The following is a 22,722-nucleotide window of genomic DNA, read 5'->3' as shown; positions in this document are numbered from 1 at the left end:
GGTCTTGGCCCCCGTGGAGCCGTGTGCGCTCCGGGATAAGTGGACCGGTCCCTTTGAGGTTGTGGAGCGCAAGAGTCCGGTTACCTACTTGGTGGACCTGAAGTCTCCTAGGAACCCCTTAAGGGTCCTACATGTCAACCGCCTCAAGCCCCACTTGGAGAGGTCCCAAGTGGGCATGCTCTTAGAGACAGATGCTGGGATGGAGGAGGAGACCGAGCCTCTTCCTGACCTCCTGTCAGTCAAGGAGCAAGATGGGTCAGTGGATGGTGTCATCCTCTCTTCCGCCCTGACCCCTGAGCAACAGAATGATTGTCGCCAGCTGCTAGGACAATTTTCTGATCTGTTTTCCCCGGTTCCCGGTGTCACTGATTGGTGCGTCCATGATGTGGACACTGGGGATAGTACACCTGTGAGGCACAAGGCCTACAGGGTAAGGGCCTGCATCAAGGAGGAGGTCTCCAAGATGTTTGCCCTTGGGGTAATTGAGTCTTCAAGCAGTCCTTGGGCCACCCCAGTGGTCTTGGTCCCAAAGGCTGCAGCGCCGGGAGCCACACCCGAACTCCGGTTCTGTGTGGACTACAGAGGACTCAATTCAGTCACCAGGACTGACGCACACCCCATCCCCAGAGCTGATGAGCTCATAGATCGGCTAGGGGCTGCACACTACCTCAGCACGTTTGATCTAACGTCTGGGTACTGCAGATCGCCTTGACCGATGGGGCCAAAGAGAGGTCAGCATTTTCCACCCCTGATGGGCATTACCAGTTCCGGGTTATGCCCTTTGGGATGAAGAATGCCCCTGCCACCTTCCAGAGGTTGGTCAACAAGGTGTTGGTTGGGCTGGATTCGTTCAGTGCAGCCTACCTGGATGACATCGCAGTGTTTAGCTCCACGTGGGAGGAACACCTGCGCCACCTCTGGGAAGTGTTGATGGCGCTGCGGAGGGCAGGCCTCACGATCAAGGCGAGTAAGTGCCAGATCGGGCAGGGTTCAGTGGTGTACTTGGGGCACCAAGTTGGGAGTGGCCAGGTGGCACCCCTTCAACCCAAGATAGAAACCATCCTGAATTGGGAGTCGCACAAAACCCAGAGGTGAGAGCCTTCCTAGGTCTCACCGGGTACTACAGGAGGTTTGTCAAGGGGTATGGCAACATTGTTGCCCCCTTGACAGCGCTGACTTCAAGGAAGCAGCCCAGGAAGGTGATCTGGACTGACACCTGTCAGAAATCTTTTGAGGCCCTGAAAGCTGCTATGTGCACGGCGCCCGTGCTTTTGGCTCCCAACTTCTCCAAAGAGTTTATCGTTCAGACAGATGCTTCAGAGCATGGTGTGGGGGCTGTTCTTTCACAGATTAATGAAGAGGGCCTAGATCAACCTGTAGCCTTTATTAGCAGGAGGGTACTACCACGGGAACAGAGATGGAGTGCTATTGAGCATGAGGCGTTTGCTGTGGTCTGGGCGCTAAAGAAGCTAAGACCCTACCTGTTTGGGTCTCACTTCCGGGTTCAGACAGACCACAGGCCCCTCAGATGGTTGATGCATATGAGGGGTGAGAATCCAAAGCTGTTGAGTTGGTCCATTTCCCTACAGGGTATGGATTTCACGGTGGAACATCGCCCTGGTACAGATCACGCCAATGCTGACGGTCTGTCCAGATTTTTCCGCCTTAGTGATGAGGAACTCCCTGGGCTAGGGTAGTTCTCCCCACTTTTCAGCTGGAGGGGACACGTGTTAGACCTGGCACCTTGGCATGAGTCTCCCTTCCACTTTTTGTCGCTGTGCCTCATGTGTTTTTATGGTGTTGGCTGCTCAGGGCACTGTGCCACTGCCAACCAGTGCCACAGTGCAAGTGCTCCCTATTTAATATGTATATGTTGGTTGGATTCCATGATTGGTTTATTTGGTTTACTGTCAGACCCCAGTAAAATGCACCAGGAGTGCCCAGGGCTTGTAAATACAAATGCTGCTAGTGGGCTTGCAGCACTGGCTGTGCCACCCACAGAAGCGGTCTGGTAAAATGTATCTAGGGTCTGCCATTGCAGAACCTGCGTGCAGTCTGGTACTGTCATGCTGACTGGGCAGGTGCACACACTTGCCAGTCCCTAAAACCTTCCCTTAACTTCATATCAGTCACCCCTATGGTAGGCCCTAGGGCAGGGTGCATTGTAAGCATAAGGTAGGACAAGCCCTGATGTGTGTGGCTTGTCCTAATAGTGAATTACAGCCATTTTCATTTTTCACTATTGTAAGGCTACCTGTTCTCCATAGGCCAGAATGGGCTGTTAGAATTGTTACATCCTATGATCCTAACAGACCCAGGGAACATGGTAGAAATTCGAGTTTAGTATGCCTGAACTCAGAATAATAAAATACATCTTTTAGTCAAGTTTATTTTAATATTCTGTGTTTGCAAATACCACTTTTAGAAAGTTGGTATTTGCTTGCTTGACCATTTCAGCCCGCCTCTGCTATGATGTGTATCTGCCTGTCTGGTTGTGTGAGTGACAGGGCTGGGGAAACCCAGAGGGGCAGGGCTAGGCAGCCTGGTGGTGAATAGGAAGATTGGCAGTCAGATGGGTGGGAGGAGTAGACCTGGGCTCTGAATAGGGTTGTGCTCTGCTACCACAATGCTGGCTCCACCTCCTGCGGAGCGGCTGATGTCTCTGCCCTGCACCCTGAATAGAAAGGCAGAGTCATGTCAACAGAGTGCTCAAGAACTGGTTTGGACTGGGCAAAGGCTCCTCAACCCCAGAGGAACAAAGGAATTAGGGGTATAAGTATTGGGACCCTGCTCCCAAGAAATTAGATCAGATCCTGCTGAAACAAGAAGAACCTCTGCCAGAAGAGAAGGAACTGGGAAAGCTGTAGGAGGAGTAACTGTCCCTGACCTGGGGGATTGGCCAGCAGTGGTTGCCTTGCTGCTGAAGGAGAGGAGAAAAGACTACAAAGACTTTTATTTCAACTCGTGCTTAAAGATCTCAAAGGGCTTGAACTGAGCTTGCCCCCTGAACGAAGTCCCAGGACCAGTGGACTTCACCCCCAGCTCCCCAGAGTCTTTTGGAAGTGCCTGCTGCTGTTGTTGGGCCTTCTGAGGGACTGCGTGTCGCAAGGAGCTGGAAGCGCGACGCAAGGAAGAGAAGCGTGCCGCCGTCGGAGCCGCTGTCGTAGCATCTCGCAGAGAGTGTCGCCGCTGCAGCATCGCATCGAGCGGAAGCATCTCGCAACGTCGGAGAAGAGTGCCGCTGCCAAGGCCGCTGTCGTCGCATCTCGTCAAGGATGACGCCGCTGTAGCTGACGCATCGAGTCGAGCCTTCTCGCAACATCGGAGAAGCGTAACACATCTGGGAGATCCCGTCTTTCTTTCTTTTGCACCAAGAACTTCAACGCATCTGCATCGCTGCAACGCTTTCGTTGCCCTACGTGTCGCATCTAAGGTACATTGACTTAAAGTATCACATTTAAGAACTTAAGAGAAACTAAGCAACCGTATTGTGTATTTTTTATCGTTTAATGGTCTAATGATAATCCTATATAAAGAATCCTTATTTTTAATATAAATACCTGTGTGGTGTCCATTTGTAGTGTTGTCACTTGGTTACTGTATGTGTTCACAAATGCTTTACCTATAACGCTCTGAGTAAAGCCTTGTCTGCTCGCGCCAAGCTACCTAGAGGGTGAGCAAGGGGTTGTTTTAGTAGTGTAACCCTTACCCTGACTAGAGGAAAGGTTCCCTGCTTGTCACAAGTACCTACCTGTGCCAACCAGAGAACCCGGATTCTAACACACCAAATCAATTCCTCCTTGACCTCTTGGTTCAAATAAACTACATCTCCATACCAAAACCCCTCCGCCAACCTCTGCGGCTTCAAAAGCTGAAGAGATCTGTAATGCAGAGGCCCAGGAAAAATCATCTGAATTGAGGATGACAAAGTCCAATCACACGAGCCAACTCCCTTAAATTTATAGATTCCTTCCTTGACATAGAACTTACTTCCTGCTTTATCTTTTTTATTTTCTTCTCTGGTAAGCGTAAACAACATTCCTTTGTGTCTACCAAAAATCCAAGAAACTCCATGTTCTGTGACGGACACATCACAGACTTTTCCACCTTTATTACAAATCCAAAACCTTCCAACAAATCTGTCATCACTTTCAACACCTCCATCAGAACATCCACATCTTTATTCATCAGTAAAATATCGTCCAAATAAATTATAATCCTCATTCCTCTTTCTCTCAGAAAACCCACCACTACCTGCATCACTTTCGGGAAACACCAGGGTGCCCCTGACAATCCGAAAAGCAGGCACTGAAACTGAAACAATTGATTCTTCCATCTGAACTACAAGAATCTCTGATTTTCCCTTGCCATAGGAATTGTGAAATAAGCATCTTTCAGATTTATTCTCACCATTCAATCCTGATCCTGTAGCAAAGCCCTCAGGCAATGAATTCCCTCCATTTTGAAATGCCGATATGTCACATACTGATTGAGATTCCTGAGATTTATCACAGCTCTCCATCCTTTTTCTTTTTTCTCCACTACAAATTAGATACTCCCAAACCCTGTGTCTTTTTCTTCTAGTTGAATAATTGCATTTTTCTCTAACATCTGATTTACCTCCTCTTGGATTACCTTTTGCAATTCCTCCTGAAATACTAGCTCTGTTGGTTCCTCCAACTGCACAGGATCTGCATCAAACTCTATTACATATCCTGTTACAGACGGCAAGACTCATGTATCTGTTGTAAATTTCATCCAGACATCTTTGAAATACTTCAATCTCTCTCCTACCTTTAAAGGGATAAAACCAATAATATTCCTTGTACTCACCTTGTGCTTGACCTTCTCCAGGACAAAAAGATTGCCCTCTAGACCGTACTCCTCTCCTTTCTTGACTTCTGCCTCTCTGTGGATAGAGCTGACCATTTCCCATCTGTCCTCTGTATGCACTGTTCCCCTGAAATGTTGAATTCTGATACTGGGCTCTAAAACCTGCCCGGCCAGCTTTGCCCTCTCCTACCAGCCCTACCATAAAAACTGCTGTTATGAAAGGCTCTTCTCATAGAAGACTGTACATTATCCAGACTAGTAAAAGTCTTTTCATATTTAGAAATGGATCCTACCAGACCCTCTCCAAATAGCAAACCCTTTGCTTCATCTGATGACTCCTTTTTAGCCAATTCACTTAATTTAGGATTTATACACATTAATAATGTCCTGCCTCTTTCTGCAAGCAACGCAGCATTCGCGTAACCCAAAAAGCAAATTGCTCTCTGACAGCATCTCAGTAGTACCAAATCCGCCTTTCTGCCCTTTAAAAAGGATTCTTCTACTGTGTCAAAATTTCTAGCTAAGGGACCCAAGACCTATAGCAGTTTCTCCTGGCAAATCTTAAACAACTTCTCCAAACCCTTTATAGGATCCTTACCCATTTTAAACAAGTAGGTTATCATATCTGGATCCAAATTGGGAGTAAGAGTCACTTTATCATCAATCACTGGTCTTGAGCATTCAGCTCTCATTAAATTGCATTCCTCTCTCTCCAGAGTCGCAACCTATATTTGATATATTGTGACCCATGTTCCATAGGCCATCAATCCTTACCCCTAGGATGTCTTATCTCTTTCAGGTTAAATAATTTCTCTCCAAAAGGATCCTTCATAGATGCATGAACCTTATTCCTAGTTCCTGAATTCATGACACTTTCCTCATTTTCATATTCATCCTTGTACTCTAAATCAAGTACAAATTCATCCAGATTAACACTGGACCTTCCTTGATTTTCATTCTCATCTGCATTGAAATCCTCCAGTTCAGCGTTTTGCTTACCTTTCGTGTGCAGCCAAGCATACCTGAACTTTGCGAGGCACTTGGGCCTCCTCCTTTTCCCTCCAAATGTCTTTTACTTTGTAAACACTTTCCTCCTGCACCCCTATTTTCAGATTCATTATCTGAAACTGAAAAATATTCTTCCTCATCAACTGTCCTCCTACCTCTTTTACCTAAAACTAGTTTAACCGTCTCCTGAACTACTGCTTTAACCTCATTGCTCACCAACTTCCTTAATTTTTCCACTCTTGCCTCCTCAGATATGTGATCTATGTCCATTTTGCCTAAACTCAAATCCCTAATTCTCTTGTTTCCTAATTTATCCTAATTTAAAACTTCCCCTGAACAGCCGCATCTCCTTCGACCAACCACCCAGACATCTCCGCTCTGCAAGACTCCTACTTGCACACATCCCACAGATACAAAGAACCAGATCTAGAGGATCTATTATTATCTTACATTACTCCTAAAGCATGGAATGCCCTACCATTCCACATCACACACTCCTCCTTTCTTCCTAAATTCCGCAAGAAGTTGAAACCCTGACTTTTCAATGAACGAACCTATCATAAGCAGGGCTAGGCACTCACACCTGCTGAGTGCCTTGAATACCCTCATGGGGGACAGTGTGCTTTATAAACACACATAACATAACCCTCTGCATGAGGTCTTTGGTCAGAGAATAGTAAGGAACTCAGTAGATTTTTCACTACCTCTACTTCCAATTTTACACCAATAAAAATACATATCATTAAAATCTGAAAAACGACAAGATTTTAAGATCAAGATAAACAAATTATTTTGAATAGAATAGATAAATCTCAACGTTTTCTCTTTCACTCAGTATTCCTTTTTTACTTAACTGCAAAGGTTGTTTACACAGCGATCACCATCTGCGCATTTACTACAGCTTGCTCCTGTCTTATACGGTTTGGCACCACGATAATTCCCACTGCAAGACAAAGTATTATATTAATTGGTGCCCTTGTTTATCACACAATATCAAATTAACATCTGAAATATGAAACTGAGCATCTGGAAATATTCTATGGAATTTAACACATTTTTAAGCATGAAGTAAGACACAGAATTTCAGTCAAAGGAATAAACTTGCCTTTATGGTGACTATGCTACTTTTAAGTTCTCTTTCCTCTTCCTGGAGGAATTCAGAAGCTAAAACTGTGGGTGAAAAAAACACCATTGCAACTTCTGTTTTTTCCCACTGGGCAGTTTTGCCTCCTGACTTGAAAGGTTGAATGATGGACGATATGCAGTTTCAATTTTACGTCATGGTAATAAGAAATCGGTTACTCACCTGTAACTCCAGTTCTCCAGAGTTAATATCTTCCATAGATTTGCATGCTTAAATCATTCTCTTCAATCATCTGTAATTTCAAAATAGCAATAACAATGTTGAAATGTCCACCTCAGTTGGAACAGCCAAACTACTGTTAATGAGGTAGATGTTTTGAGTGTACTAGTCCCCATGGAGGCCATATTAGCTCAGATTTCGTAGCAAGAGTGTGTAGGATACATAAAACATATGTGAATCTGTGAATGATACAAATGCTGGAAAAATTGAATAACCGGTAAGTAAGTCATTTCATTGCCAACACTGAATCTTTCAAAGATTCACATGCTTGAATCAGAGTGGTACTCAGTATTAAATCATAATCAATAAGCAGGAAGAAGTCTAGTCTTCATTGAAATAAGTTGTGTAGTACTGCTTGACCAAATGTAGAGTATGCTGCTGTTTTCAAGTCCAAAGCAAACACAAGGAGATGATGGACGGAGCACTGAAACTTTTCAGACACTCACCCCCAGTCACAGATCTGGGTTGAATCCATCATCATTCTTTAGCTCACTTTGCCACCTCAGTTCAGACCCAGCTATATGCAAATCAGTCTTGACCCTGTGCCTCATGGAAACACTCCAGCCTGAACTGCCAAGCCAGGTCTTCCCTGAACCGGAAACAAGCATCCTGGGACCAGTTTCTGGGTAACACCCTTCATCAACCAGGCTAGCTTGAATCCAGTGGCAAAGTGGGCAAGGGATCCACGTCTGGGCATACCCTGCCAACTTAGGGCGAACAAAGTAAACACATGGAGATGATGGACGGAGCACTGCAACTTTTCAGACACTCACCCCCAGTCACTCCTACGGCAGGCCTTGACAATCCTGAAGGCAGAGTGCTTGTTTTTGTGTGAGAGGGTGCCCAATCATGAGCTGAGCCCCTCTGCAGCTTTCGGAAATCCTTCCTTATGGATGTTCTGCGATACAGCCATACCATATACTCTCAAGTGCATTATAACCTCACGGTAAATGCTAACTTTGGAATAGCTGCATCAAAACATGTTGTGTTTGGTGTCAAACGCTTTGGAATACTACCCCCCCACCCCGCCAGTTCTGGCAGCAGGGGTAGCATTCCACTCTTCTAGAGGGAGAGACATGTTTACACTGGTCAAACCCGGTAGGATTTTCCTGAGCCCTGGCATCACAAAATGGATGCCTCTGCCACAGTCACGGGTCTGGCCTCCTACTGCTGACCGAAACTCCGGCAGGGGAGGCCTGCACAATAGGTTTCCTGTCGAAGGGAGCCTCCCCAAACAGGCAGATGTGTATTGGGGCTGGGCGGGAGCACTCTCTGGTGCTTTGAAGTCCTGCACTGGGGTCACACTTGGTGTCCCTGTGCATAGTCCAGTTCAAACCGGTTGCAGGGGCTACCTGCCCCTGCTCTGGCACGAAACTGGACAAAGGAAATGGGTGTAACCACCCCTCTTTCCAAACCCTTTCTTATAGGTGGGTCCCTAGAGTATGTCCAACCCCCAAACTTAGTATAAGTATGGGACTCCAGTCCTTGCGACTTTAGATTACCCTTGAACATATATCCTGGCCCTTCGACTTTCTATCCTGACTAGAAGACAGAAGAAATCTCCCTTGGGGTCAAGGAGTGACTCCCCTGCTTGGCAGGCACCAAAGAAGCAACTGACCGGTCTGCATCGCTGAAGTTCCCTTCTGGGCACCAAAGTCTTTGCCTCACCAGAGGTGGATTTCCAGACTTCCCCGAGGATACCCTGAGTCCACAGCAAAGCTGAGGCCCGTGGCTATCGTGGGTGACGTGGAACCGTGACCCCTGGACACTGTAAACTTTTGCAGCAACACTATCTTCCTGGTCCTCCTCAAAGTTGTGCTTTGGGCTCCGAGTAGCCCCAGCCTTGAGCACCTCCTGCACCGAAGATTGCTGTCCTCCACTCCACGAGTGACCCGTGGGCCAGTTTCAAGTGCAACCGCTCGAGGCTCCTTCGCGATTCACTAGCCTGTTGGCTAGCTGGTCCCCACAAAGGCAACTCCTCTTCTAATTAGGCTTTCCTGGTTGCTCCAGATGTGCCCTGACTTACCCTTGCTGGGTGAGTCCCTCAGACCTTGCTGGTCTGCACCGCAGTCCTTTCTCTGAATTCCAGTGACTTGCCGTTGCCAAGGCTTGTTGGGTCCATTCTGGTCGCTGACACCGCAACACTCGACAGACTTTGTGGGACAGCTCGAATCCAGCTCGTGGACTTTGTCGACACCTCCTGGACCTCGTGGCTGAAGAGTCAAGACACCCGTCAACTCACCTGAAGCACCAGACATCTGTGGGCATTGGTCCATCCTGCCCTCGGTCACTGGCTAGTGACCCAGACTCTGTCCCCTCTGCTTTCAGGTTCCTTCCATTCCAGATCCAGGCTTGGATCTCTCCGGACACTTCTCCTCTTTACGGCAGCAGCAGTTCTTTGCAGGCTTCCATTGAAATCGACAACACATCCCGACACCTAAAGACACCTATGCACCCAGCTTCCCTGGGTGAGGTAACTCGAGTACTCCGGTGCTCCCATAGGTGCTAGCCCTAGAACTTCTTAAGTCCAAAAGGGTTTGATCCTGACTCAATTCTCAGTGTCCCTAATCTTTAAATTTCCAACCGCGACATTGCCCATAGAAGATAACGGGAACCCGCGGTTGTGTTCTCACACTGCATACAGTCCCCGTGGGTCCCCTGTCTCACTACCTTGGGTGGTTCCTTGGGGTCCCAGTGATTCTACAGGCTCTAGGCCTTGTGTCTAGTTCAGTCATGGTTCTTATACCACTTTTTTGGTATATGGTTTGTTACGCCCCTAGGGCCCAAACGTGTATTTGTGCTATTACTGATGATTACTCACTTGTAACTTAAGTACTTCGAACTCCAGTCTCTCAAAGAGACTAGAGGGGTGTGTTTTAACCGAAATACATATATTATGAATATATACCTGGTGTAGTTGTCCTTTCATTTGATCATTCAGGAGATTATAGACTGGTAAAACAAGCTGCTTTACATTCCTTCAAGACTTAGCCTGAAGGCTGCTCTCCATAGCTACCACTAGGATAGCTTTCAATAAAGGTTGTCTTTAACCTATCGCCATAAGGGGTTGTTTGGACTGATACAAGGTGCCCACTAGAACTAGTGGACAGCATATATCAGGCCACCTTCTCACACTGGTGTGCAGCGTGTGGGATTCCAGCTTGCTATTGTTTTACCAGATAATCTCAATTGAATTGATCAACTGAAAACCACTAAAGGTTTCTGAGGTACATTTAATATCAAGTTTAGCTACTGTACGTTCTACTGAACTTCAGAGTTGTGTGTCAAGGGATTGCACACCCTTTCTACAACTCAAGATAGTAGTGTAGGTAGTGCAATACACCACACCACACTAGTAATGTCTAATCAGCCAGGAACCAGTGGGTCCCTACCAGGACCAGTGAGCTCCTTCCCTATAAATATGAGGATCTCTCCTTTGCTCAGCTTAGGGCCTTATGTTCCTTTAGGAAGCTGAAGACAGGCAAAAGTCCATCCACCCAGCATCTCATAAAGATACTTAAGCTGGATGATATCACAGGGCCTAGTGGGCCTGATGTGATAGACAGTGTGGGTGGGGCAGCAGGAGAGGGTGGGCCTGGGGATAGCAATTCCCCTGACCCTACCTCTAATGCTGACCAGACTGGTGACAATGACCAGACTCTGGTGACACAGATCTCCAGGATGAAGATGAGGAGGATGGCAATAATGCTCCTTCCTTTATTCCTCCAGGTAGACCTGAAAACAGGGCTAGAATGGATAGATCTCTCTCAAGGGGATCTGTCCAATCTACCTCCTCTATAGGGACCTCTGTCTCTTCTCACAGAGGGAGGGAAACCTCCCATGAGAGGAGAGAGAGACTGCTGAAGTATGAGCAAGACAAGTTCAACCTCAGAAGGCAACAGATGGCCTTAGATAGGGAAGCCCTAGAGCTCTACAGAGCTAGTAAAAAGGAGGGACTAGAGTCCCTTGGTGGCAGCAATCTCCCTAGAGATACAGAGAGGTCTTATGACCATAGAAACCTAATTAAGATTGTCCCTCCCTACCAGAGTGGGGATGACATCCACAAATGGATAACTGCCTTGGAGAGGGCCTGTAGAGTACAGAAGGTCCCTCAAGGTCAGTGGGCAGCAATCTTATGGCTCTCCTTTGCAGACACAGGTAGAGATAAGCTCCTCACTGTAAAAGAAGAAGATGCTGATGATTACCAGGTCTTGAAAAGTGCACTGATAGATGGGGTTGGCCTAACCACTGAACAATACAGGTTAAAGTTCAGAGACACCAAAAAAGCACAAAATCAAGACTGGGTTGACTTTGTTGACTGTGCTGCTAAGGCTCTGGAAGGTTGGTTATTGGGCAGTAAAGTTTGTGTCTTCATAGGATTGTACAATCTGATAATGAGGGAGCAGACTCTTAATAACTGTCAAAATCAGCTGTTGCACCAGTACCTGGTAGACTCTGATCTGACCTCTCCCCAAGAATTGGGAAAGAAGGCAGACAAATGGGTCAGAACCAGGGTGAGGCAGAAGGTACAGAACCAAGGTGGTGACCCAAAGAAGCAAGATTCCAAGAACTCTGACAAGGGTGGGGACAAGGGCAAAGACCAGAAGTCTTCTCAAGGGCCCCAAAAATCTTCTTCTAATGGGGAGTCCCAGTCAAGTAAGGGTAAAGGCCAAAAGAAACCTTGGTGCAAAATCTTCCAGCAGAAAACTCACTGGACCAGTGACTGCACCAAGTCCAAAGAGAATACTCCAGCCCCTAAGGCACCTGCTCCCCCTAGTGAAGTTACAATTGGTGGTGGGAATACACAGAATAAGGGTGTAGTAGGGTTGACCCTGGGTTCGGAGATGGACACTGGCCTAGTCAGATTTCCAACTCAGGCCGTGCTTGTCTGTGATGGGGGCATGGATATGTCCCCCTGTGTGAGTCCCAGTAACTTGGGCAAATACAGGCAGCAGCCTTTGATAAATGGAGTAGAAGCTTGGGCATTCAGGGACACAGGAGCAAGTGTCACAATGGTGACAAAAGATGTTGAGGATCCTGGGCAGATTATACTTGGTGAAATGTACCAATGACCAATGCTAGTAATGTCAGAACAGACCATTCTCTGGCAGTTGTTAACTTCTCCTGGGGAGGGGTAACTGGCCTTAAGAAGGTTGTGGTAAGTGCAGACCTACCAGTACAGTGCTTGCTTGGCAATGATCTAGAGACTTCATCTTGGGCTGAAGTGGAGCTCAGGACACATGCAGATATGTTAGGGATCCCTACACATGTCTTTGCTGTGACCAAGTCACAGGCTAAAATATCTAAAACTGGACAGGCCCTGGATTTTGGAATGATGGACCAGGTGCCTCACAAGAGGAGGAGCAGTAGCGTTAAGGCAGAGCCTTCCCACCTGACTCAGAATGCTGATCAGTCTCCTCAGGGAGATGATCTTGAGCTTGAAGAAGGAACTGTCCCAGAGGAGCTTGAACCTGATCAGGTTGAGTTCTTGGGGACAGAGGGCCCTTCCAGGTCTGATCTGAGCCAGGACCAGAAAACCTGCCCCTCTCTTGAACCCCTCAGACAGCAAGCTGCTGATGAGGCTGCTGGGAATGCTAGTGGCACCCATAAAGTTTATTGGGATAATGGACTTCTATACTCAGAGAGTAGAGACCCCAAGCCTGATGCATCCAGGAGGTTGGTTATACCTCTGAAATGTAGGGGCTTCCTATTGACACTAGCCCATGATATTCCCCTAGTAGGACACGTAGGCCAGAACAAGACTTGGGACAGAATTGTTCCTCACTTTCACTGGCCCCACATGTCTGAAGACACAAAGGAGTTTTTTCGCTCCTGTGTAACCTGCCAGGCCAGTGGCAAAGCAGGTGGCACTACAAAGGCCCCCCTGATACCACTACCTGTGGTGGTGGTGCCCTTTGAAAGGGTAGGGATTGACATTGTTTGTCCCATGGATCCCCAAACAGCATCTGGGCACAGATTTATACTGGTGGTAGTGGATCATGCCACCAGGTTCCCCTAAGGACCACTACAGCACTTGTAATGGCAAGAGCTCTCTTGAGTGTATTCTCAAGAGTAGGCTTTCCTAAGGAGGTAGTATCTGACAGGGGCGCAAACTTCATGTCTAGTTACTTAACTGCTATGTGGAAGGAGTGTGGAGTGAACTACAAGTTCACCAAACCCTATCACCCACAATTCAATGGTTTAGTTGAGAGATTCAACAAAACCTTAAAGGGCATGAACAAAGGACTCCCAGAGAAGCTTAGGCGAAAATGGGACCTTCTCTTGCCCTGCCTTTTATTTGCATACAGGGAGGTGCCTCAAAAGGGGGTTGGCTACAGCCCATTTGAACTTTTGTTTGGACACCCTGTCAGGAGTCTATTGTTTTTGGTGAAGGAAGGATGGGAGTTACCTCTCAAGCACCCAAAGCAAGACATAGTGGACTATGTACTTGGTCTCCGCTCCCGGATGGCTGAGTATATGAAAAAGGCAAACAAAAGCCTTGAGGCTAGCCAGGAACTGCAAAAAGCCTAGCATGACCAAAAGGCTGAACTGACTGTTTACCAGCCAGGACAGAAAGTGTGGGTGTTGGAGCCTGTGGCCCTAGCAGCCCTCCAGGACAAATGGAGTGGCCCCCATACAATTGTTGAGCAAAAAGGGGAGGTTACCTATTTGGTAGACCTTGGAACCCCTAGTAGTCCCCATAGGGTACTTCATGTCAACAGACTTAAACCATATGTTGACAGGGCAGACATGGGCTTGCTCATGGCTACTGATGAAGGACAGGAGGAAGAGAGTGACCCACTCCCTGACCTGCTTTCTCAGAACCCTGATGATGGGTCCGTTGATGGTGTAGCCTTGTCAGGCAGCCTCACTACCCAGCAGCAAACTAACTGCAGAAACCTTCTCAGCCAGTTTAGACATATGGTTTTTCTGACTCCAAGTCAGACCACCTGGTGCACTCATGAAGTGGACACCGGGGACAGTCTACCTGTGAAGAATAAGATCTACAGGCAACCCGACCATGTCAGGGACTCTATAAGGACAGAAGTCCAAAACATGTTGGATCTGGGTGTGATTGGACCCTCAGTTAGCCATTGGGCTAGTCCAGTAGTCCTGGTACCTAAACCTCACACCAGTGGTGGCAAGAGAGAAATGAGGTTTTGTGTAGACTACAGGGTGTTGGACTTGGCCCTTCTGGCAGGTTCACCCCTGAACTTTTTGCTTTTTATTGGTGACTTGGTGTGGTGATTTGTTTGGTTCCTGCGCACTTTCCCTGTGTCCCAGGGTAAAGTGCGTGCACACTCTGAGTGCATGTGGTGAGATAGGCCTGCCCTCCCATAGGAATGCATGGGGAATGTATGTGTCTGTTAGACCTGGCACCTTGGCGTGAGTCTCCCTTCCTCTTTTTGTCGCTGTGCCTCATGTGATTTTATGGTGTTGGCCGCTCAGCGCGCTGTGCCACTGCCAACCAGTGTCACGGTGCGAGTGCTCCCTTTATAAATTGTATGTGTTGGTTGGATTCCATGATTGGATTGTTTGATTTACTATCAGACCCCAGTAAAGTGCGCCAGGAGCGCCAGGGCATGTAAAGGCAAACGCCGCTGGTGGGCTTGCAGCACGGGTTGTGCCACCCACGGAAGCGGCCGGTAAAATACGTCTAAGGTCTGCCGTCGCAGAGCCTGCGTGCAGTCTGGTACTGACGCGCCGACCGACAAGTGCCCACACTTGCCGGTCCCCGAAACCTTCCCTTAGCTGCATGTTAGTCACCCCTCTGGTAGGCCCACGGGCAGGGTGCATTGTGAGCCTGAGGTAGGACAAGCCTAGATGCGTGGCATGTCCTGGTAGTGAATGACCGCCATTTTGTTGTTCACTACTGTAAGGCTACCCTGTTCTCATAGGCCAGTATGGGCGGCCTGGATTATTACACCCTATGATCCTAACCGACCCAGGGAACATGGTAGGAGATCGAGTTTAGTATGCCTGAACTCGGAATGATAGGGTACATCTTTTCGCAAGGTTTATTTTAATATTCCGGGTTTGCAAATGTCACTTTTTAGAAAGTTGGCCTTTGCTTGCCTAACCATCTCAGCCGCCTCTGCGTGATGTGTATCTGATGTCTGGCTGGTGTGAGTGACAGGGCTGGGGGAACCCAGATGGGCAGGGCTAGGTAGCCTGGTATGAATAGGACGATCGACAGGTAGATGGGTGGGAGGAGTGCTCCTAGGCTCTGAATAGGACAGTGCTCCGCTACCTCGATGCCGGCTCCACCCCCTGTGGAGCGTCTGATGACTCTGCCCTGCACTCTGAAAGAAGAAGCCTGCATCACGTAAACAAAGTGCTCAGAAACCGGACTGAACTAGGCAAGGGCCCCCCTGGCCTGGGAGAACAAAAGATTTGTGGTATAAATGGAGGAGCCCTGCTCCTAAGAAACTAGATCCGCTTTTGACCAAGAAGAATCTCTGCCTGAGGAGGAGGCACCGGGAAAGCTGTAGGAGGAAGACTGTCCCTATCCTGGGGGATTGGCCTGCAGTGGTGACCTTGCTGCCAAAGGAGAGAAGAGAAACTGTTGCTGAAGACTTTTACTTTACTTTTACTTTCGAGACTTGTGCTTTTCCAAAACGATCTCCAAGGGCTTGGAACTGAGCTTGCCCCCTGAACTGAGCCCCAGGACCATTGGGCTCTACCTGATCTTCACTCGCCTGCTGCTGGACTGTGGTGTCCTTTCCCTCGCCGGAGCTGTGACCCTCGTGCCCAGTCCCTCCCTGAGCCGTGACCAGGACTGCTTAGCCGCCCCCGCCTTGGGAAGAGCCTCGCTCGATCGGAGCCGCTCCCCCTACGCTGTGCTGGGCTGCCCCGTCACCTCGCTCGTGGAGGCTCGCTGTGCACCTTCACCCTCCCGCCGGAATCGGCGTTTTGTGAGCATCTCCAAGCCTCGGACGGCCCGGACGCATCGGCGTGCCCGGCTGCCCCGCTTTGTTCACCCGCCACCTGCAACACCCCGCTCCTGTCGTGAGCCTGAAGATCAGACCCCCCATCGTGAAGTGTGGGAGCCCCGGACGCCGCCTCGCTCTTCTGTCGAAGAGCCGCTGAAATCCCGCACCCGCCTTTGCGTCAAGAAACAAGGTACTGTACTTACGAACTCGACCGCGAGCTCGCATCGGATCCAGGGTCCGCAACGTTCTTATTTCCCTGTCATCTGCTGTGTGCTCCCCGGGCGCTGCCTCCGCACGAAGTGCGCTGAGGCCTACAGTTACCTTGTGCCCGCCTAAAGAACTTTCCGCACAAAGAGAACTTGACCGTATTCCTAAGAATTGTGGCCCCATCAGATCAACGTTACTGGGCCTTGTATTTAACTCTGCTGAAACTACATAAAAGCTTATTTTTATATACTACCGGATTGGTGTCCATTTGTGGTGCATGCAAGGGGTTTACTGTATGTGTAATTGCATCTGCTTAACCGTGTACGCCTGAGACTTAGCCTAGACTGCTCGCGCCACGCACCTAGAGGGTGAGCAGGGGTTATTCTGGGGAGTCATCCTTCGCCCTGACAAGAAGTAAAGGGTCCCTGCTTGTTGTGGGTTCACACCTGCGTCAACCAGAGCCCCCTCATTTCTAACATTGGTGGCAGCGGTGAGGATTTACGGATTTGCATTTGTGGTTTGCGTATAGTGAATCACTGATCGCCACGTAGTGAGAGCAGACCAGTAACACAGCCACAAGGCTAGCATTGTTTTTGTTTTGCCAAGAATCTCCGTTGTTAGAGCCATGCCTGGTTCACTTTCCGCCGGAAGGGCGGCTTCCGTAATCTCTGGATTTGAAGACATAGATTGGGAGGAAGGCGCACTTCATGATCGTACCAATGAAGACTTGAAAGGTCTTTGCTCCAAGTTCAGGATTGCCCAAACTGGATTGAAAAAGAAGGAGCAACTCGTAAAGGCGCTGAGGGCCTGGTATGAGTCAAAGGCACCAGAGAATCAGGTGGAAGTGGTTCCACCAGAAAGTGTCCATGAGTTCGGCAGATGCCTGTCGCCAGAGGAGTTGGCGGACAGGGCAGCAACCCGGGCACACGAGGTGGAAATGGCGAAACTTCATGGGCAGATGGATATGGAAAAACAAAGATTAGCCATGGAAGAAAAGAAACTACAATTAGAGCATGACATGAAGCTGAGGGAGCTGGAGCTGAAAGCCAAAAGTTTGGAGCTTAATCCCTCTGGTGGCAGCACACCGCCAGGATCGGCGGAACCAAGAGTTTATATTCCTAAGGATGTAGTGAAGGAGTTCTTCAGGAATGACGACATCGGGCAGTGGTTCAGAGCCTACGAGGTAGCCATGTCTTCCCACCGGGTCCCTGAGAAAGATTGGGGAGCGGGGTTGTGGGGAAGGTTCCTGAGTGAGGGGCGGGACACACTGCTAGACTTACCTGTTGATGTTCGTAATTCTTATCCCCATATGAAGGAAGCATTGATGACTAGGTATGGGTTGACCCCTGAGTTATATAGACAGAGGTTCAGGGGTTGCACTAAGATTCCCAATAGTACGTATGTGGAGTATGTGACTTTCTTTTGCAGAGCGCTGGATGGTTGGGTGAAGGGTAGTAAGGTGACTGATTATCAAGGGCTTCTTGATCTAATAGCATGGGAGCACTTGTCCAGTAATTGTTTTCCTGAGCTGCGCCAGCACCTGATCGATAGTAAGCTGACTAACCCGAGGAAGCTTGCTGAGGAGGCGGACCGCTGGGTCAGTACCAGGGTCCACAAGGGTACCGTGGGAGATTCCGCCAAAGGTGGGCAGGGTCCCCAGCAGAAGAGTGGGGGGGACAGGGGTAAACAGAAGCAGTTCCAAAAAGGGCCACAAAATAATCCCCACGGGAACCAAGGGAAGGGTTCTCAGCCTCCCCCACCCCAGAAACCGACCGGGGCCCCGACAGGTCCTCCTGTTCAGAAGGGGCCCGTAAGATGTTACAGGTGTAACAATTTGGGGCATTTTGCCTCTGATGTAAAGTGTCCATTGTTTGGTAAACCAGCACCCACTGGTGCTCCACCCCGGCAGGTGACTAGTGTAGCCTTGGGGGAGGAGAGGGATGTCCAAGGTGGGTGGGGTCCCGCAGAGATGTCCCTGGTCTCGCTAGGAGACCGTGAAGTGGTCCCTCCAACCCAGCTGCCTGAGAACACTAAGAAGTACAGGCGGTGGGTGACCATAAATGGCCATAGGGTGGAAGCTCTTAGAGATACAGGAGCCAGTGTGACAGCTGTCAGGTGTCACCTGGTGTCTCAGGAGCAGGTGGTCCCCAATGCATTCTATCCCGTTGTTGCCGCTGACAACACAGAGAGGCACTGCAAGGTGGCTCAGGTTCCCTTCGAGTGGGGGGGGGTCTCTGGTACTCTTCAGGTAGCTGTGAGGCCCGCCATGCCTGTAGACTGTTTGTTAGGGAACGATTTGGAGAGCTCACCTTGGGCTCAGGTGGAGCGGAGTGCTCACCTGGAGATGTTGGGTATGCCGGATTGGGCGTGTGTGACCACACGGTCCATGGCAGCCAGTAAAGGTACTCGAGAGGTCCTGGAGCCTGAGAGGGAGGCCCAGGAGCCGGCCTCAGAGAGAAGGGGCAAGGGGCGCGGGAAGCCGGCCCCTGAAGTTCCCACGGTCCAGGAGGAAGCAGACCTTGAGGGGGATGCCCTGGAGCCTACAGGGGAACAAATAGCTGAACTGGGAGACCTGCCGGAGCTGACCCATTGGCAGCAGGAAGGGGGTCCCACCAGGGAGGACTTTTGTAAGGCGCAGAAGGAGTGCCCTTCTCTCGTGGGTATGCGGCAGCAGGCTGCAGCCCAGGCCGCAGGTGATCAGTCGGGATCCCACTTCATTTACTGGGAGAACGACCTCCTATATACAGAGCCTAAGGTTGCTGAGCCTGGGTCAGCCCGTGCGCTGGTGGTACCCCAGGACTTCAGAGCCTTCCTACTGGGGCTGGCTCACGATGTGCCATTGGCAGGGCATTTGGGGCAGGACAAGACCTTTGAAAGGCTTGTCACCCACTTTTATTGGCCCCAAATGCGCAGGAGTTCGGATACTCACTGCAGGACATGCCAGACTTGCCAGGCAAGTGGAAAGAGTGGAAGGAAGCAGAAGGCTCCACTCCAGCCATTCCCTGTGGTCGGTACTCCATTCCAGCGAGTGGGGATCGACATTGTAGGGCCACTGGACCCCAAGACAGCGATGGGCAATAGGTTCATCCTGGTCCTGGTGGACCATGCCACCCGGTACCCGGAAGCCATTCCTCTGAGGACAGTGACGGCCCCCGTGGTGGGACGTGCACTGATGGGAATTTTCTCCCGAGTGGGATTCCCTCTAGAGGTGGTGTCTGACCGAGGTACCAATTTCATGTCCAAGTACATGAAATCTCTTTGGCAAGAGTGTGGTGTAACCTACAAGTTCACCACACCTTACCACCCCCAAGGAAACGGGTTGGTTGAGAGATTCAACCGAACCCTCAAAGGCATGATAATGGGCCTAGAAGGACCCATGAGGCGCAAGTGGGACGTCCTCTTACCATGCCTTCTCTTCGCTTACCGTGAGGTGCCACAGAAGTCTCTGGGGTTCAGTCCCTTTGAGCTTCTGTATGGTCACCCCGTCAGAGGACCTCTAAGTCTGGTCAAGGAAGGCTGGGAGCAATCTCCCAGGAAACCTCCCCAGAATGTATATAGCTACATGCTGGCCTTCAGGAATCAGACTAGGCGTTTCAGGCAACTTGCTGAGGCAAATCTGGAAGCCAGCCAGGAGGAGATGAAGCGGTGGTACGACCAGAATGCCACTCTGGTAGAGCTTCAGCCTGGGCAGAAAGTATGGGTCTTGGCCCCCGTGGAGCCGTGTGCGCTCCAGGATAAGTGGACCGGTCCCTTTGAGGTGGTGGAGCGAAAGAGTCCTGTTACCTACGTGGTGGACCTGAAGACTCCCAGGAACCCCTTACGGGTCCTACATGTCAACCGCCTCAAGCCCCACTTGGAGAGGTCCCAAGTGGGCATGCTCTTGGCAACAGATGCGGGGATGGAAGAGGAGACCGAACCTCTTCCGGACCTCCTGTCAGCCAAGGAGCAAGATGGGTCAGTGGATGGTGTCATCCTCTCTTCCACCCTGACCCCTGAGCAACCGAATGATTGTCGCCAGTTGCTGGGACAGTTTTCTGACCTGTTTTCCCTGGTCCCTGGGGTCACTGATTGGTGCGTCCATGATGTGGACACTGGGGATAGTCCACCTGTGCGGCACAAGGCCTACAGGGTGACTGACAGGGTGAGGGCATGCATCAAGGAGGAGGTCTCCAAGATGTTTGCACTCGGGGTAATTGAGTCTTCTAGCAGTCCTTGGGCCAGCCCCGTGGTCTTGGTCCCAAAGGCTGCAGCGCCGGGAGCCACACCCGAACTCCGGTTCTGTGTGGACTACAGAGGACTCAATTCAGTCACTAGGACCGACGCACACCCCATCCCCAGAGCTGATGAGCTCATCGATCGGCTAGGGGCTGCCAACTACCTCAGCACGTTTGATCTAACGTCTGGGTATTGGCAGATCGCCTTGACCGAGGGGGCCAAAGAGAGGTCAGCATTTTCCACCCCAGATGGGCACTACCAGTTCCGGGTTATGCCATTTGGGATGAAGAATGCCCCTGCCACCTTCCAGAGATTGGTCAACCAGGTGTTGGCTGGGCTGGATTCGTTCAGTGCAGCCTACCTGGATGACATCGCCGTGTTCAGCTCCACGTGGGAGGAACACTTGCGACACCTCTGGGAAGTGTTGATGGCGCTGCGGAAGGCAGGCCTCACGATCAAGGCGAGTAAGTGCCAGATCGGGCAGGGTTCCGTGGTGTACTTGGGACACCAAGTTGGGAGTGGCCAGGTGGCACCCCTTCAGCCCAAGATAGAAACCATCCTGAATTGGGAGGCGCCCAAAACCCAGACGGAGGTGAGAGCCTTCCTAGGTCTCACCGGGTACTACAGGAGGTTTGTCAAGGGGTATGGCAACCTGGTTGCCCCCTTGACAGCGCTGACTTCGAAGAAGCAGCCCAGGAAGGTGATCTGGACTGACACCTGTCAGAGAGCTTTTGAGGCCTTGAAAACTGCTATGTGCACGGCGCCCGTGCTCTTGGCTCCCAACTTCTCCAAAGAGTTTATCGTTCAGACAGACGCTTCAGAGCATGGTGTGGGGGCTGTTCTTTCACAGATTAATGAGGAGGGCCTAGATCAACCCGTAGCCTTTATTAGCAGGAGGTTACTTCCACGGGAACAGAGATGGAGTGCTATTGAGCGTGAGGCATTTGCTGTGGTCTGGGCGCTGAAGAAGCTAAGACCCTACTTGTTTGGGTCTCACTTCCGGGTTCAGACGGACCACAGGCCCCTCAGATGGTTGATGCATATGAGGGGTGAGAATCCAAAGCTGTTGAGGTGGTCCATTTCCCTACAGGGGATGGATTTCACGGTGGAACATCGCCCTGGTACAGATCACGCCAATGCTGACGGTCTGTCCAGATTTTTCCGCCTTAGTGGTGAGGAACTCCCTGGGGTAGGGTAGTTCTCCCCACCTTTCAGCTGGAGGGGACACGTGTTAGACCTGGCACCTTGGCGTGAGTCTCCCTTCCTCTTTTTGTCGCTGTGCCTCATGTGATTTTATGGTGTTGGCCGCTCAGCGCGCTGTGCCACTGCCAACCAGTGTCACGGTGCGAGTGCTCCCTTTATAAATTGTATGTGTTGGTTGGATTCCATGATTGGATTGTTTGATTTACTATCAGACCCCAGTAAAGTGCGCCAGGAGCGCCAGGGCATGTAAAGGCAAACGCCGCTGGTGGGCTTGCAGCACGGGTTGTGCCACCCACGGAAGCGGCCGGTAAAATACGTCTAAGGTCTGCCGTCGCAGAGCCTGCGTGCAGTCTGGTACTGACGCGCCGACCGACAAGTGCCCACACTTGCCGGTCCCCGAAACCTTCCCTTAGCTGCATGTTAGTCACCCCTCTGGTAGGCCCACGGGCAGGGTGCATTGTGAGCCTGAGGTAGGACAAGCCTAGATGCGTGGCATGTCCTGGTAGTGAATGACCGCCATTTTGTTGTTCACTACTGTAAGGCTACCCTGTTCTCATAGGCCAGTATGGGCGGCCTGGATTATTACACCCTATGATCCTAACCGACCCAGGGAACATGGTAGGAGATCGAGTTTAGTATGCCTGAACTCGGAATGATAGGGTACATCTTTTCGCAAGGTTTATTTTAATATTCCGGGTTTGCAAATGTCACTTTTTAGAAAGTTGGCCTTTGCTTTCCTAACCATCTCAGCCGCCTCTGCGTGATGTGTATCTGATGTCTGGCTGGTGTGAGTGACAGGGCTGGGGGAACCCAGATGGGCAGGGCTAGGTAGCCTGGTATGAATAGGACGATCGACAGGTAGATGGGTGGGAGGAGTGCTCCTAGGCTCTGAATAGGACAGTGCTCCGCTACCTCGATGCCGGCTCCACCCCCTGTGGAGCGTCTGATGACTCTGCCCTG

General features: G+C 50.1%; 1 protein-coding gene across 1 annotated transcript in view; it reads right to left on the bottom strand.

Annotated features, from left to right (window-relative positions):
- LOC146855200 (GLIPR1-like protein 1) overlaps positions 1–22,722 on the bottom strand; it is an 858,145-nt gene that overhangs the window by 271,610 nt on the left and 563,813 nt on the right. The window contains exon 4 of the mRNA XM_085651091.1: positions 6,696–6,784. Coding sequence (XP_085507217.1) covers positions 6,696–6,784 — 89 coding nt within the window. The remainder of the gene's footprint in view (positions 1–6,695; positions 6,785–22,722) is intronic.

Source organism: Triturus cristatus, chromosome 4_1 (genome assembly GCF_964204655.1).
Source record: "Triturus cristatus chromosome 4_1, aTriCri1.1, whole genome shotgun sequence".
Taxonomy (NCBI): Eukaryota; Metazoa; Chordata; class Amphibia; order Caudata; family Salamandridae; genus Triturus; species Triturus cristatus.
Note: the sequence above shows the minus strand (reverse complement) of the source record. Positions and strands in the feature narration are given on the sequence as shown.